The sequence below is a fragment of the Oryctolagus cuniculus genome, chromosome 12 (assembly GCF_964237555.1).
Source record: "Oryctolagus cuniculus chromosome 12, mOryCun1.1, whole genome shotgun sequence".
In the NCBI taxonomy this organism is placed as follows: domain Eukaryota; kingdom Metazoa; phylum Chordata; class Mammalia; order Lagomorpha; family Leporidae; genus Oryctolagus; species Oryctolagus cuniculus.
The window spans coordinates 25,368,493-25,382,598 of record NC_091443.1 but is presented as its reverse complement, the minus strand read 5'-3'; the positions used below and the strand labels follow the sequence as shown (position 1 = coordinate 25,382,598).

At 48.1% G+C, this 14,106-nt stretch overlaps 1 protein-coding gene across 6 annotated transcripts in view; it reads right to left on the bottom strand.

Annotated features, from left to right (window-relative positions):
- Positions 1-14,106, bottom strand: part of NIN (ninein) — a 112,607-nt gene that overhangs the window by 83,534 nt on the left and 14,967 nt on the right. For all 6 annotated transcript variants that reach the window (XR_011380728.1, XR_011380729.1, XM_002718237.5 and 3 more), the window contains exon 3: positions 5,149-5,230. Coding sequence is in view for 4 of the 6 variants with exons in the window: in XM_002718237.5 (XP_002718283.5) it covers positions 5,149-5,230 (82 nt within the window). In the remaining 2 variants the exon portion in view is untranslated. The remainder of the gene's footprint in view (positions 1-5,148; positions 5,231-14,106) is intronic.

Below are 14,106 nucleotides of genomic sequence, written 5' to 3'. Positions count from 1 at the left end.
TGTGGATGCACAAACAAACTGCAAGCAGTGCAAACTGGGACCTAGCCCGGTGCTGGCCCACAGGACCCGCTTCCATGCACCTTTACTGAGTGAATGAAAACACGTGTGTTAATTATATCCCGGCTTCTTCCAGATAAAGGGAAAATAATTACAATGCAGGAAGTTTCTGGAAAAGGTCTGTTAAAAAAATATCATCTACAGGAAAACAATGCCTAGTTCTATTTTCCCAGTGAGTTGGCTTCCCCAAACCTGAGTTTCTCTTCCTGCAATAAACAAAGGAAAGACATTTTCCATGAGCCACATCAGGGCTTCCCGCATTAACTAGCATCGACTACAGAACAGAAATCTAATGCAAGATGCATCAAAGAGAAAAAAAATCTCAGGAGGGCAGCCCCAGTCCATGCATTCACGTAGCTCAGAGCTCACACCTACATTTCCATTACAAAAATCCTATAAGCCAAAGCCATCACAAGTGGAATAAATAGCTAATAATTAAGTTGTTGCCTGTCTTATTCCAGAAAAATAATTGAGAAATTAAATTGCACACATAGATAGGAGGGCTGTGCCCCTGGCAATGTTAATCAGCTTGGAACTGACCAAAGATGCCCTGTGTTTTCATTTTTTTTTTTTTTTGGCCCATATCTGGATTTCAGTATTTTTTACCATGTTTTATTGTGTTGTTGTTATTGCCTTTTAAGGGAAAAATTCCAAGCTTAGAGAATCACAAATATGAGCATTAAAGAGATACTGAAAAGAATCCAGGCTGTATCCTCTAGTTTTAAAAGAAACAGTGCGTCAGAGAGGTGAAAAATGGCAGGGCCCAAGACTGCAAATCGTGACTCCATCTCACTTCCTCCAAACCCCACTTGAACTTCACTTTGGGATTGTTCATAAGCAGCTGCCTTTCTCCGAACGCAGGAGACACGCTGGGCACCTGCCAGCAGGAAGACGCCCTCGAGGGTGTCCATTTATGGTGGACAAAAATCTTACAAAAACACAAAGGGGCTTTCTTCATGGCTTAGCATCAGGGGTAGGGAGCGTCCGGCCCACAGAATCATTCAGTCTGGCCCTGCCAACGCAACCACAGATGGGACTCAAAATTCCATAAATTTGTAGCAGGCTAAATTTTAAGTTGCTAATTGTGTATGGCCTGCAAATGTTAGAAATACCCAAGGGGCTGGCATGGTGGCCTAGCGGGTTAACATCCCATATGGGCCCTGGTTCAAGTCCTGGATGCTCCACTTCCAATCCAACTCCCTGCTGATGTGCCTGGGAAAGCAGCAGAAGATGGCCCAGGTACTTGTCCTATACCCATGTGGGAGACTGGAAGACATCAACTCTGGGAGCTGAATGGATTTTACGTATTTTCCAGCACAACCACTTTTACATGGGAGGTGACCACAACCACAGAGGGGGTGACATACAAGGTCTCCCCAACACACAGGCAGAGGTAGTATTCGCTAACTCCTAGCCCAAGACTCTTCATGTCACATCATGCTGACTTTCTACATTAAAGTCTGGTTTAGCACACCTGTCCAGCTTACAAACAAGCAAAAATCCCTTTTAGGGGCCCGAGTTGTGACCAGAGGGTTAAGGCACTGCTTGCAACACCAGTGTCCCATAGAAGAGTACCAGTTCTTCTGCCAACCCAGCGTCCGGCTATTGCACCTGAGAAGGCAGCAGTAGATGGCCCATGTGCGTGGGCCCCTACAGCCATGTGAGACACCCGGATGGAATTCCAGGTTCATGGCTTCAGCATGGTCCAGCCCTGGCTTTTGTGTCCATTTGGGGAGTGAACCGATGGATGGAAAACCTCTTTTTTTTTTTTTTTTTTTGACAGGCAGAGTGGACAGTGAGAGAGAGAGACAGAGAGAAAGGTCTTCCTTTTGCCGTTGGTTCACCCTCCAATGGCCGCTGTGGCCGGCGCACCGCGCTGATCCGATGGCAGGAGCCAGGTGCTTCTCCTGGTCTCCCATGCGGGTGCAGGGCCCAAGCACTTGGGCCATCCTCCACTGCACTCCCGGGTCACAGCAGAGAGCTGGCCTGGAAGAGGGGCAACCGGGACAGAATCCGGTGCCCCGACCGGGACTAGAACCCTGTGTGCTGGCGCCGCAAGGCGGAGGATTAGCCTAGTGAGCTGCGGTGCCAGATGAAAACCTCTCTTTCTGTCTCCTCCTTCTCTGTTGCTCTACCTTTCAAATACATCCACAGTTACATGCATACATGTTCTATAACAGTCTCGGGTAGTATAGAATATCGGTCCCTGGCACTTCTGTTTCTAAGGAAGTGCCTTAGGATCTTTTTGCTTCTCAAGTCTCCTTCAGATAGTTGGAGAGGAATCTTTTCCTATGAGTTAACTAAGTCCACCAATTCCAAAAGGCAAAACAGGAATAGTACAGACCTCGCCCCGAAGCTTCAAGCAGAAGCTAGCACGGAGGCCCCCGGGCACCTTCATCACTACCGATCAGGTGTGAATCACTCCCAGTGCCTCTGGCTGCCTCTGTGGGCCAGCCTGCATGGACTCAGGCTGCCTCAGCCACTTCGAGGCTACAATCCTTTGCCAGGAGCCCTGGAGCATTACAGGAGCTCCCTGGGTGACACACTGTTAGCCTCCTCCACCGCCATCATCCTGAAACTCAAATTCAGCCATGAACCTCTTGAGGCCTCAACTGCTCACTGAGAGAACGGTCGCATTCCCCCCAGCCCTAAAAAGCCATGGTCTGTGATGGAAGGGTAACTGTTTTCTTCAAAGAAGAGGGGCCCTCAGATGGCCTCAGGGATCTGCTGCCTCTGAGTCCCGTCCCTTCTCCTGCCTTCTCCCCAGCCGCGTGAGGGGCTGCAGCCACGTCTCAGAGTGGGTGGAAGAACGGGTGGGTGGAAAGGATCGTAGGAGCCCCACAAGCAGCTGGAGGAGCCAGGGAGACGCTGACTAAGCATGGCCGCTGAGGAACCACGCGGGGAACGTGGGAGGAAGAGCTGACCCGCTGCGTCTCCTGGGAGATGACACATCACCCACAAGATCCATCCCAGATCCTGGCAGGACAGACGCCAGGGGAGTCACACGAACGCCACACAGAATAGCAGTGATCGGTACTCTTGCTGCTGCCACTCTGAGACAGGGACTCTCTGCAACCCACGCGAGGCAGAAAGCACACAGCAAAGCTGAGACAATCCCTGCTGGGTGCCCTCCTGGAACCTTGACCACACAGGAGCGAGGTCTGTGCCCACACAGGAGCGAGGCACACACATCACGCAGATCCAGCTTTGCAAACTTGACTTCCTGGCTACCGCCAAGCCCAGCCAACCACCCTGCTGTCTGGATCCCTGCACCACACAGCTCTAAGGGGCACCCAGTGATGAGCACACATCTGCGTGTTTATTAGGACAAGTTTCTGGCAGGTGACGGCACAGGGTTTGAAGAAATGGCAACCATGCATGTGTGTGGGCGGGCTGCCCATTCCAACACCACATAAAAGCCCATGATCACTGAATTCCTGTGTGTATGAGGATACTTCAAGAAGTTTCTGGAAAATGGAATTCAAAGATAAGTTTATTTTGATGCCAAAAAAAAATTTTTTTTGAGATCTGCGCATGGATTCAAAGGTTCACGAAAAATCCCGTTATGAAAAAGCTATGCAAAGGGTTTAAACACTGAGTGAACCAAAATAAACTTATCTTTGAACTCCATTCTCTCCAAGAGCTTTCTGAGGTGCCCTCACAGTACCTCTATGTTTCTATTAAGGAAAGTGTACACCAGCGGTGATGTCACCATAGCTCTATTCAGAGTCCCCAGATTGTGCCTAATTATTACCAGATGACAGGCAATCTTAAAGAACCATAAATCCCAGTAACATAGGTCATCCCATAGGTAACTGAAGTCCATGTTCTGGCAGTGGCCACCTACAAAGATTCTGTTATTAGTCAAGAAAATCTCCAAAAGGCAAGTGACCTGCCTCCAGGCCCCCACAGGCTTCCAGCACGTTCTGGCCAGCCCCCGCATTGACAATAAGCTTCCCGGAGGTGGCCACCCTTAGGCAAAAGTGAGAGGCTCAATCCAGAACCCACAGCATTACTAGAAAGAAAGCGTTCATAGACAGGACGCTAATCCGGAACATTCTAGAAGGATAAGCATGCATTCCCATTGGCGCTCCATCTCAGAGGTCACAGTGAAGGACTCCCTGCAGCAACAAAACGTGAACACCTCTCCTCAGAGCCAAACTGAGCTGTATTTGGAAAAAAAAAAATCATCTCCTTTTTAAAGTCAGGTTCACTGCGGAGTCATTTACATTGAGTAAATTTCACAACATTCGTGCACGATTCTGTGGGTTAGAAAAGTTCCATCATTTAACTGTATCACACATCAGATTTGAAAGTTCCATCAAACCCCAAGTCCCCCAGTGTCCCTTTAGAGTCAACGTCTAGTTCCAGCTCATGGTGACCACGGAGCTGTTGAAACCAGATTGCACCACCATTCCAGTTTCTACCCTGTGTAGACTTCCCCTTAGCTACCTGCCACATTTCATTCATCCAACACACATACACACACACAGAGAGCTTTGAACACGGTGACATTTGACTATGTTTTAAAAACCAAGAAATACAAAGTTCTTTTCTTTCCCAACATTCACTGAACACTGAGCATTCCCAGGGCTCCTTGAGACACTTGGAGATGTACAAATGAACCACACAGTCCTGCAGGAACCATCCCCAGAGAGCGCAGACAGGTAAGCAATCCTAATACCGGGAGCTGATATTCACACTAGGACTAAATAAAATCAACTCCCGCCCGGCCACCCTCCTCCTCTCAGGGAAGATGTCCCCCAAAGCCTCTCCTGCCACACGCGCAGCCAACAAGGACAAAGGCAGTCACCAGCTCCGCTGCCACCCCGACACGGCGCCTTGCAACAAACCCAGTGATTTTTTTTTTCCCATAATGTGCTGCTGGAGTAAAGACGTCTCATTCGAGTGTCCAACAGCTGCAAGGCTTTTAGGATGCTATCGAGAGAGAAGGCACTGAAAATAACAGCTGACTCCGAGAGAGGCAGATGCCCCAAATCCCCCCTGCACATGCTTCAGGGTCCCCACATTCTTCCCTGGACAACTCTTAATGGAGGATGTGGAGCAGAGGAAAAAAAGAGGTGGCCTTACCTGGTTCTTGGAAGTGTTCTTCATTTGACAGAGTTCTAGACAAGATCAGTATCAATGCTTCTTTAAATTGATCAAAATGCACCTTAAAAAAAAAAAAAAAGCCAACAAGATTACCTTTAAAATCACTTCCACAGCCCTGAGAATACAAATCTATCTACAGGTTAGCAGATCTGTTCTGTTTGTTTGCTCCTGTCCCGATGAACTGGAAGCGAGTCATGACCCACTTCGGCTGCCTTGCATCTCTCAAAAGCACAGGAGGTAAAGCGGGATGAGCACTTCCAACACACAGGGCCGAGACACCAACACCGACAGGGGTGGTGATTCCAGTCCCCAAGCGAAAGCAATAGGGCAAAACCCTCCTTGCAAGTTCAGGAAAAGATATGTTTTGAACTCTGAGCTCCTTTTATTTGTGAACAAGACCAGATGAGAAAGCTGTCAAATTGGATATTGGGGAGAAGTTCCCGAGTAAGTGATGCATTGTCACGGAGCCCCAGAGACCCTCTCATTTCCTACATAACCAAGCAGGCTGTCTTTTGGGGTGACTGACACACGGTCTTGCCTGGGGCAGGCATATTTTCTTCATCTCCCAAGACCTTTGTGACTGGATAAACAAGCAGCAATCAATAGCAAACACAAAGGGCTGTCACTATGGTGCAGTAGGTTAATCCTCTGCCTGTGGCATTGGCATCCCATATGGCTGCCGGTTCAAGACCTGGCTTCTCCACTTCCCATCCAGCTCTCTGCTATGGCCTGGGAAAGCAGAAGATAGCCGAAGTCCTTGGGCCCCTGCACCCACGTGGGAGACCTGGAAGAAGCTCCTGGCTGGCTTCCAATTGGCTCATTTCTAGCTGTCGCAGCCATCTGGGGAGTGAACCAGTGATGGAAGACCTCTCTATCTCTGCCTCTCAAATACATAAATAAATCTTAAAAAAAAAAAAAAAATAGCAAACACAAAGGATTAAAGAATCTGAGAAAGCACTTTCCTGAATTCCTAAAAATACAATCACCACGAAGGAAATGAACAAGAACTCAAGTGTTACTTAGGTAAATACTCATCCAAACTGGGGGTATCATTATGGTTAAAAAGGTGAACCAGTTTTTTTTTCTGAGATTTATTTGAAAGGCAGGGTTTAGAGAGAGAGGAGGAGACAGAGATCTTTCATCCACAGGTTCACTCCCCAAATGGCCGCAACACCAGGCTGGGCCAGGACAAAGCCAGGAGCTTCTTCTGGGTCTCCCACATCAGTACAGGCCCAAGGACCTGGTCCATCTTCCACTACCTTCCCAGGCCATCAGCAGAGAGCTGGATTGGAAGTGGAGCAGCCAGGACTTGAACCACCACCCATATGGGATACCGGCACTGCAGGTGGAGGCTTTACCCACTGTACCACAGTGCTGGGCCCTTAGGTCTTCCACTGCTTTCCCAGGTGCACAGCAGCAGGGACTGGGATCAGTGCTCAGAAGGGATGCCGGTGTCACAGGCGGCACCACAACACCACCACTGCACCACAACACCAGCCCATTAACAGTTTCTGGCCAAACATATTCTTCTACAACCTAAATTTATATGACCTTTCCCTGGGAGAGGAGAGAGAGATGCTACTTTTTACCATTATAATTCCAGTTGGATCAAGAGGCACCTATCCATACAGGACCCCAGATGGAAACGCAGAGTTGACAGATTTGTGCCTTGTGCTACTACAGCTGTCTCTGGATGTTACAGACAACATATTACCTAGGTTTAATTATAGGTGACAGACACAAAGCACTTTCAGGGGCCCTTGATGTGGTGCGATGGGTTAAGCCACAGCCTGCAGCTCAGCATCCCATACGGGTGCCAGTTCGAGTCACGGCTGCTCTACTTCTGATCCAGCTCTCTGCCAGCAGTCTGGGAAAGCAGTGGAAGATGGCCCCTGCCATGCACATGGGAGATGTGGATGAAGCTCCTGGCTCTTGGCTTTGGCCTGGCCCATCCCTGGCTGTTGTGGTAGTTTGGGGAGTGAAACAGCAGATGGAAGATCGATCGATCGATCGATCTCTCTCTCTCTCTCTCTCTCTCTCTCTCTATATATATATATATATCTGTCTCCATGATTCTCCTTCTCTAACTCTGCCTTTCAAATAAATAAATGAATAAGTAAATCTTTAAAAAAAATTTAAAAATTTAAAATTAGGAAAGGCAGCAAACCTTATTGATCATCAAAACAAAGGAGGGGAAAAAAAATCACACAACGTCTCATCTGTGCCAATTAAAGGAGAAAAACCCACTTCAATTTACACATCCTAAAGCCGAATTTGCTTGCTTATGTTGATTTCTCCACCACCTTTGTTTTGTTGGATTGAAATTACCCTCCAAAATCATATTCCATTCAAATTGTATGGACTTTTTAATTTTATACACAACTTGATGACTGGATCTACATAAACATTGCAAAATAATCTCCACATTTAAGCTAATTAATAGATCCATCACCTCACAGTTATTTTTAAAAAATTATTTGTTGATTGTTTTTGGTTATGAGAACACTTGGCCAGTTTCAAGTCAGACTGTATGGACTTTAAGGACCAATGTCAGCCAAGCAGACGTCCGTGGGGTGGGGGTGGGGGGCACCTGCTGAAAACCTGGGGCATAATCCCTGCAAGGGTTAACACACGGCAGAAACATGAACAATGCTAATTAGGTCTCACAGTTGACAGCACATTACAGGCGGGAGGGCCAGGGCCTGCCTCCGTGGGCCTGAGTTGGAGATGGGCTCAGGGCCTGTGTACCCCAGTCCCCGTGGGCCAGGCCATCCTCCCCAGCAGCCAATCAACCCACAATCATTACACGCCCAGGCACTCGCCCAACCTGGCCTGCTGGACAGGCGTCTCTAGCAATGGCCCTCCTTTCCAGGGCAGGCAGCAGAAGGGAGCAAGGACATCTCAGGCTCTGGAGCAGGTGGATCCAGATTCTAATTCTGCCTCCACTGCCCACTTCCTATCGTGAACGGGCTCCGTTACTAAGCCTCTTTAGTTCACGCATCTGTGAACATGAGGATATCCAGGAAAGGATATTTATGATTCATTCCACAAATATTTATCAAGCAGCTGTCACATGCCAGCACTGCCCTCGGCTCTGGGGACAAGGCGGTGACCAAGGGGGACAAAACTCCAGCCGCACAGAGCACAGACTCTCAGAAGTGTCACCGGGAGTCAGGGAGGCACACTGCTGGCAGCAGGACAGTAATTTAGGCTAATGATAATCCTACTGCGCTCATGGCAGTTAGGGAGGGAGGTAAAAAGAGCATCACGAACCAAGTATACAGAATATAGCAGGATGCATGAGGGTACTCCAGAAGGTGGATGGAAAATGGAATTCAAAGATGAGGTGCTTTTTTTTTTTTTTAAGGTTTATTTATTTATTTGAGAGGCAGAGTTACAGAGAGAGGGAGAGACAGAGAGAGAAAAAGAGAGGTCTTCTACCCACTGGTTCACTCCCCAAATGGCTGCAATAGCCAGAGCTGGGCCGATCCAAAGCCAGGAGTCAGGAGCTTCTTCTGGATCTCCCACGTGGTGCAGGAGCCCCAGCACTTGGGCCATCTTCCACTGCTTTCCCAGACCATATCAGAGAGATGGATCAGAAGAGGAGCAGCCAGGACACCAACTGGAGCCCATATTGGATGCCAGCACCATGGGTGGAGACTTAGCCTACCACACCACAGCACCAGCTTGGAAGATGAGTTTATTCTGATATAAAATAAATAAATAAATAAAAAGAGAAAAAAAATCTAGAAATCCATGCCTAGGTGGGGTCTTCAACATGTTTCATGGAAAACATATTTTGAAAAAAGTCTGTATGGATTTCAAGCTTTTGAATTCTATTTTCCACAAGCTGTTTGGAGAACTCTTGTAGTGGGCACCCTGCAAGTGTGGTTAACACTCCAAAGTGTACTAACGGGGTGTATCTGCTCCCCTCACTCCCACAGGGAAATGAGGCCATACTTTAGAGCCAGGCAATTGGCCTTGGGGGAGAGAGACAGCAGAGGAGGAGGGTGGAGGTGGCAAGGGTCAGGGCCCCACCTGCCCCCACCCCACTCACCAGGGATCTGTAGAGCTGCCCAGCTCCAGAGAGGTGGATTCAGCTCTCTGTGGAGGGACCGCAGTGGTGCTAAACTTCTCTCCCTCAGGGTATTCCTGGAGGGGACGTGAGCGAAACCCAAGCCCCCCCTGGTTACAGGGAGAAGGGAACAGAGAAAGACTCCAATTTCAGAAGCACTTGTCCTGAGAACCCCAAGTCCCTTATTCTTGACTCTGCACGTCTCCTGCCTGTGAGTCTTCTAAAGGTGGAAGTTTTCTCAGAGGCAACTGTGAAGAACCCTTGTGAATCTGGTCCCAGTAGAGCTCAATTCAGCAAGAATGGGCAGCGACAGTCTCCCGCGGTCCATCTCCCTCAACGTTGCTCCCGTGGACATACGACAAAGACAGCTATAATCCAGAATTAATTGTAATCAACTTCCAAGGCTGTAGAAGAGGCCTAAGTATCCCTCGAATATGGGATAGCGAACACAGAAACTTTTGAGACTGTATAAGCCTCAACCACATGGAAACTTGTTTATCTCACAGCTTCTACTGTAGTCTCCCAGATAATCCACAAACAAGTGCATCAAAATCGGAGACAGGCATCACGAGTCCCAGTCACTCTTTTCATAGGAAATGCTACAGGATCAACGTGGGGTCTGCCTACTCTTCCTCTTCCAGATCTATCACCAACTTCATTTTTCTGCTCCCCAACCCACTGCAGATCAGAAGCAGCAGATAAAAGACAAGGACAGCCCAAGGTAAGTACCAGAAGCAATTGAGGACAAACTGAGACTGAGGAAATACATCACCATCCTCCTCCAACCAAAACTAAAATAAAAGGTTTTTTATGCTTTAATAAACTACTTCTTTAAAAGCTGACAGGTGCACTCAAAAATCTAGTAGGTTGGAGTTATTCAGTGTTGGGCAAAGATCCCTAAATGTCACCAAATGAATTCTGAGGGTATCACTCCTATAGAAGAACAAATGAGGGACCAAGATCTAGAACAACACAATGTTTAACATACTCTTGGATAGGGTGAAACTTTAAAAACAATATTTGAGTTCCCAAAGGGCAATGTGTTTTGTCTGTTGCTACCTGGGGTAAACGACTACACAGATGGGGATATTATTGTCAGCTCATTCTCCCCTGGACATTTTGTCATTCAAATCTCATGACATCCATGGGAGACAGTCAAGTCAGGGATCCCATCTTGAAATCGAGGAGAGAGGCTTAGAGGAAGGCATGTGGCTTGCACGAGGCTGCAGGTATTGGAAGTGATGGAGTTAGTGGGAGAATCAGGCCTTCCAACTGGATTCTTCAAGCCTAGCAACCCTGCCCGACCCGAATGGCTTCACTCTCCAGGGACACGCCCTGCTGCTGCTGAGACAACCCCTGGACTGCACAGAAGCCGACAGATGGAAAGCACACAGCAGTGTCAGGCAGCATCAGGGGATGCAAGATCGGGAAGACAAAGAACTTTGCCTTTAAGGAGTTTGTCAGCTCTAGGCTAGATTCTAGAAAGCAGGGGGGTGGAATGGGGAAGGGAAGAAAGCACACTGGGAAATGCCTTGAGAGAGGCAAAACAAGGCAGGAGGGTCCTTGGGTGGATAGGCATATCCTTCTTGGCCAGGAGGGCAAGAAACAGGGACAGTTTGATGACACCTCTTCAATAAATGCACAGGCAGAACAAAAGGTTTCCGAGTGTGCTTATCAGGTAGTAAACCAGTCTCATTTCAGAAAAAGGGTTCTAGAGAAGATGAACCATGAGTATTAACTTGGAGGTTCATAATCCATAATCAAAAAATAAAGAAAAATTAAAATTCAGGGTAAGCACTATGGCATAGCAGGTTAAGCCACTTTCTGCAGCGCTGGCATCCTATATGGGCACTGGTTCCAGTACCAGCTGCTCCACTTCCAATCCAGCTCCCTGCTGTTGTGCCTGGGAAAGCAGCAGAAGATGGCCCAAGTCTTTGGGTCCCTGCAACCATGTAGGAGACCTGGAAGAAGCTCCTGGCTCCAGATCAGCCCAATTTGGGTCATTTGGCCATTTGGGGAGTGAACCAGTCAATGAAATCTCAATCTCAATCTCAATCTCAATCTCTCTAACTCTGCCTTTCAAATAAATAAAAATAAATCTTAAACAATCCAAAAATCCAGATACAACTCAGCAGCTGATCCCGAAGGGCATTCTTCCCTTTTGTTGAGACCCTGGGTGCAGGAACCAAGCTCAACCTCCCTCAGACTCCTTGCAAGACAGAGAAGCTATACAGCTTGTGAACAGATGAAGAGGAAAGCTTCCAGCGGCTTCTACGAGCCCCCTACTCCCTGCTCCCCACCAGCTGCAAGCCCCCTGCCTCTCACCAGCAGCAGCAGATTCCTTCTTCAGCCGGATGAAAACCCAGCCCTCCGCGCACCCCGGGCACAATTTCTTCACAAGAACAGACTGTCACCACCTCTGCTTCAATAAAGCAGCCTGCCTCTGCTGAGGTCAGTCTCCAGCTCTTTTTCCATCTTTCTTTTCTGGGGGTACGGAAGGCCAGAACCCCTAACTATTCCATACCTAACATATCCAAACCAACAGAACATTAAGCCTTAAACTAATCTCTAGTTTCCTTCTTGCAAAGGCCATAGACACTGGGCCTTGGATGGAAATAGCAGCCAATGCCACATCTTTCAAGGAGAGGCCTCACCAGCGGAGGCAGGTGATGGCTCATTTCCATTAGTGCTCATGAATACTGATGTGGCAGGAGAGCCCCCAGGGCCCCACGCAGACTCCCCCTCCCTTGTCAGAACCTCCTCTAGCGTGAACAATCGGGCATCCGTGGGGTGACCACGCTCAGTAAGTACAATTATTCAGTACCATTCTTCTCCTCCAAGGGAGCTCTACTATTGTATTCTGTTAAAATTTAGAAATCTTACCAAATATGCAATGCAATCAGACCTCACCAAGTAACAGGCCCAGCCGGGTGTAGCCTCCTCATTTGAATAAGAATGCATCCATTCATCCTAAGAGCATCCCTGGATCCGGTGTGGCACAAAGGGCAGTTCCCAGCAATGGGAAAATGACATGACTGACTAAAAACACACATGACATTTAAACTCAATTACCAGGAAGACGAGTCAGGTTTGATATTTTTTGTCAGGTGTCATGATGGCTGAATAGAAGTTCACCTCACTTTGCCTCTCAACATTTCATGTCAGCACTTTTTTAAGACACATGATTTGCCTTTCCGAGAGAGTTGAAGCATCATATAAGGAACAAATGCTCTTTCAAACCACAGAAAATCTGCCACAGGAACCGGAATGCAGACACTAACGGTGCCTCAAATCACCTCTCACAGACCTGGCCATCAAACGAGGGGACGTGCAGTGTTCAAACGGCACTAAAAGGAGAGAACACAGAGACCTATGGGCCTGCCATTAAATTCAGGAGGTTTGCAATTATTAATACTTAGGGAAGCTGAGAAAAGAAAAACACGACACATTAGCTAAAATGGGTATAGGAACTCACGGGAAGGTCAAGGCACAGGAAAACCATGTTGACAGCACTGTGCAAGGAGAGATGACACAGGCCAACAAAGGCACGTGGTGTCTGAATGAAATGAACAACCAAGAAATATTTTCAAAAAGCGTTTGGGTTACTGTAGCTTAGCAGCCATATTTAATGTAGATAATACACAGCGAGGTGCAGGCCACTTTTAGAGTTTATTTTTTATGTATTTGAAAGGCAGAGAAAGAGAGAGATGGAGAGACAGAGACACCTCCCATCTGCTGGTTCACTCCTCAAATGCCAGCATAGAGGGCCAGAGCTGGGCTAGGCTGAAGCCAGGAGCCAGGAAGTCCATATGGGCCTCCCATTTGGGTAGCAGGGACCCAAGCACATGAACTATCACCCGCTGTTTCCCCAGGATCCTATTAGCAGGAAGCTGGATTAGAAGTGGAGTGGCTGGGACTCAAAACAGGCAATCTGATACAGAATGAGGGCATCGCAAGTGGCGGCTTAACTCACAGCACCACATCTGCCCAAGCGAGGCTGTTTTAAAAGGTAGATATTTTTAGGGGCCAGCACTGAGGCACAGCAGGTAAAGCCATAGCCTGAGATGCTGGTATCACATATGGATGCCAGTTCATGTCCTGGCTGCTCCACGTCCCATCCAGCTCCCTGCTAATGCACCTGGGAAAGCAGCAGAGGATGGCCCTGACTGGGCCTCTGCCACCCAAGTGGGAGACCCAGATGAAGCTCCCGGCTCCTGGCTTTGGCCCTGCCTGTTACAGCCTTCTGGGGAGTAAACCAGCAGTTGGAAGATCTAATTATTTCCAAATAAATAAATAATTTTTAAAAAGCTTTATCTATTTATTTGAAAGGCAGAGTTACAGAGAGGCAGAGGCAGAGGCAGAGAGAGAGAGAGAGAGGTCTTCCATCCTCTGGTTTACTCCCCAGATGGTCACAACGGCCAGAGCTGTGCCAATCCAAAGCCAGGAGGCAAACATCTGTGATGGCCACTGCAAAAAGTCCCCTTTGTGTGGGTAAGGAGCAAGTCACAAAAACCAAACCAGTGAACCAAACCGATGAGCATGCCTGACCATATCTTGTCCGCACAGGAGCCAGGTGCTACTGAAATAATGGAGGTGGAAGACAGGCCATTTAGCTCTGTCTCCTCCTTGCCGCTCCGAGACCAAGGTCTTCCCCAAAGCTCTCCCCCTGCCCTCGCTTCCTGTTACACTGAACACCTCTGAGCGACTCAAGGATTTCCAGGACACAAAAGCCCAGTTAATTCTGGAAGGAGTTTGACAGCAAAGACTCAATACAGAACAGAACCAAGCCTAGCAACTTCCTGCACGGAGGGTCTGCTTTCTATAATGGGGAACCACAGACCTGCAAGAGTTCAAAACAACCC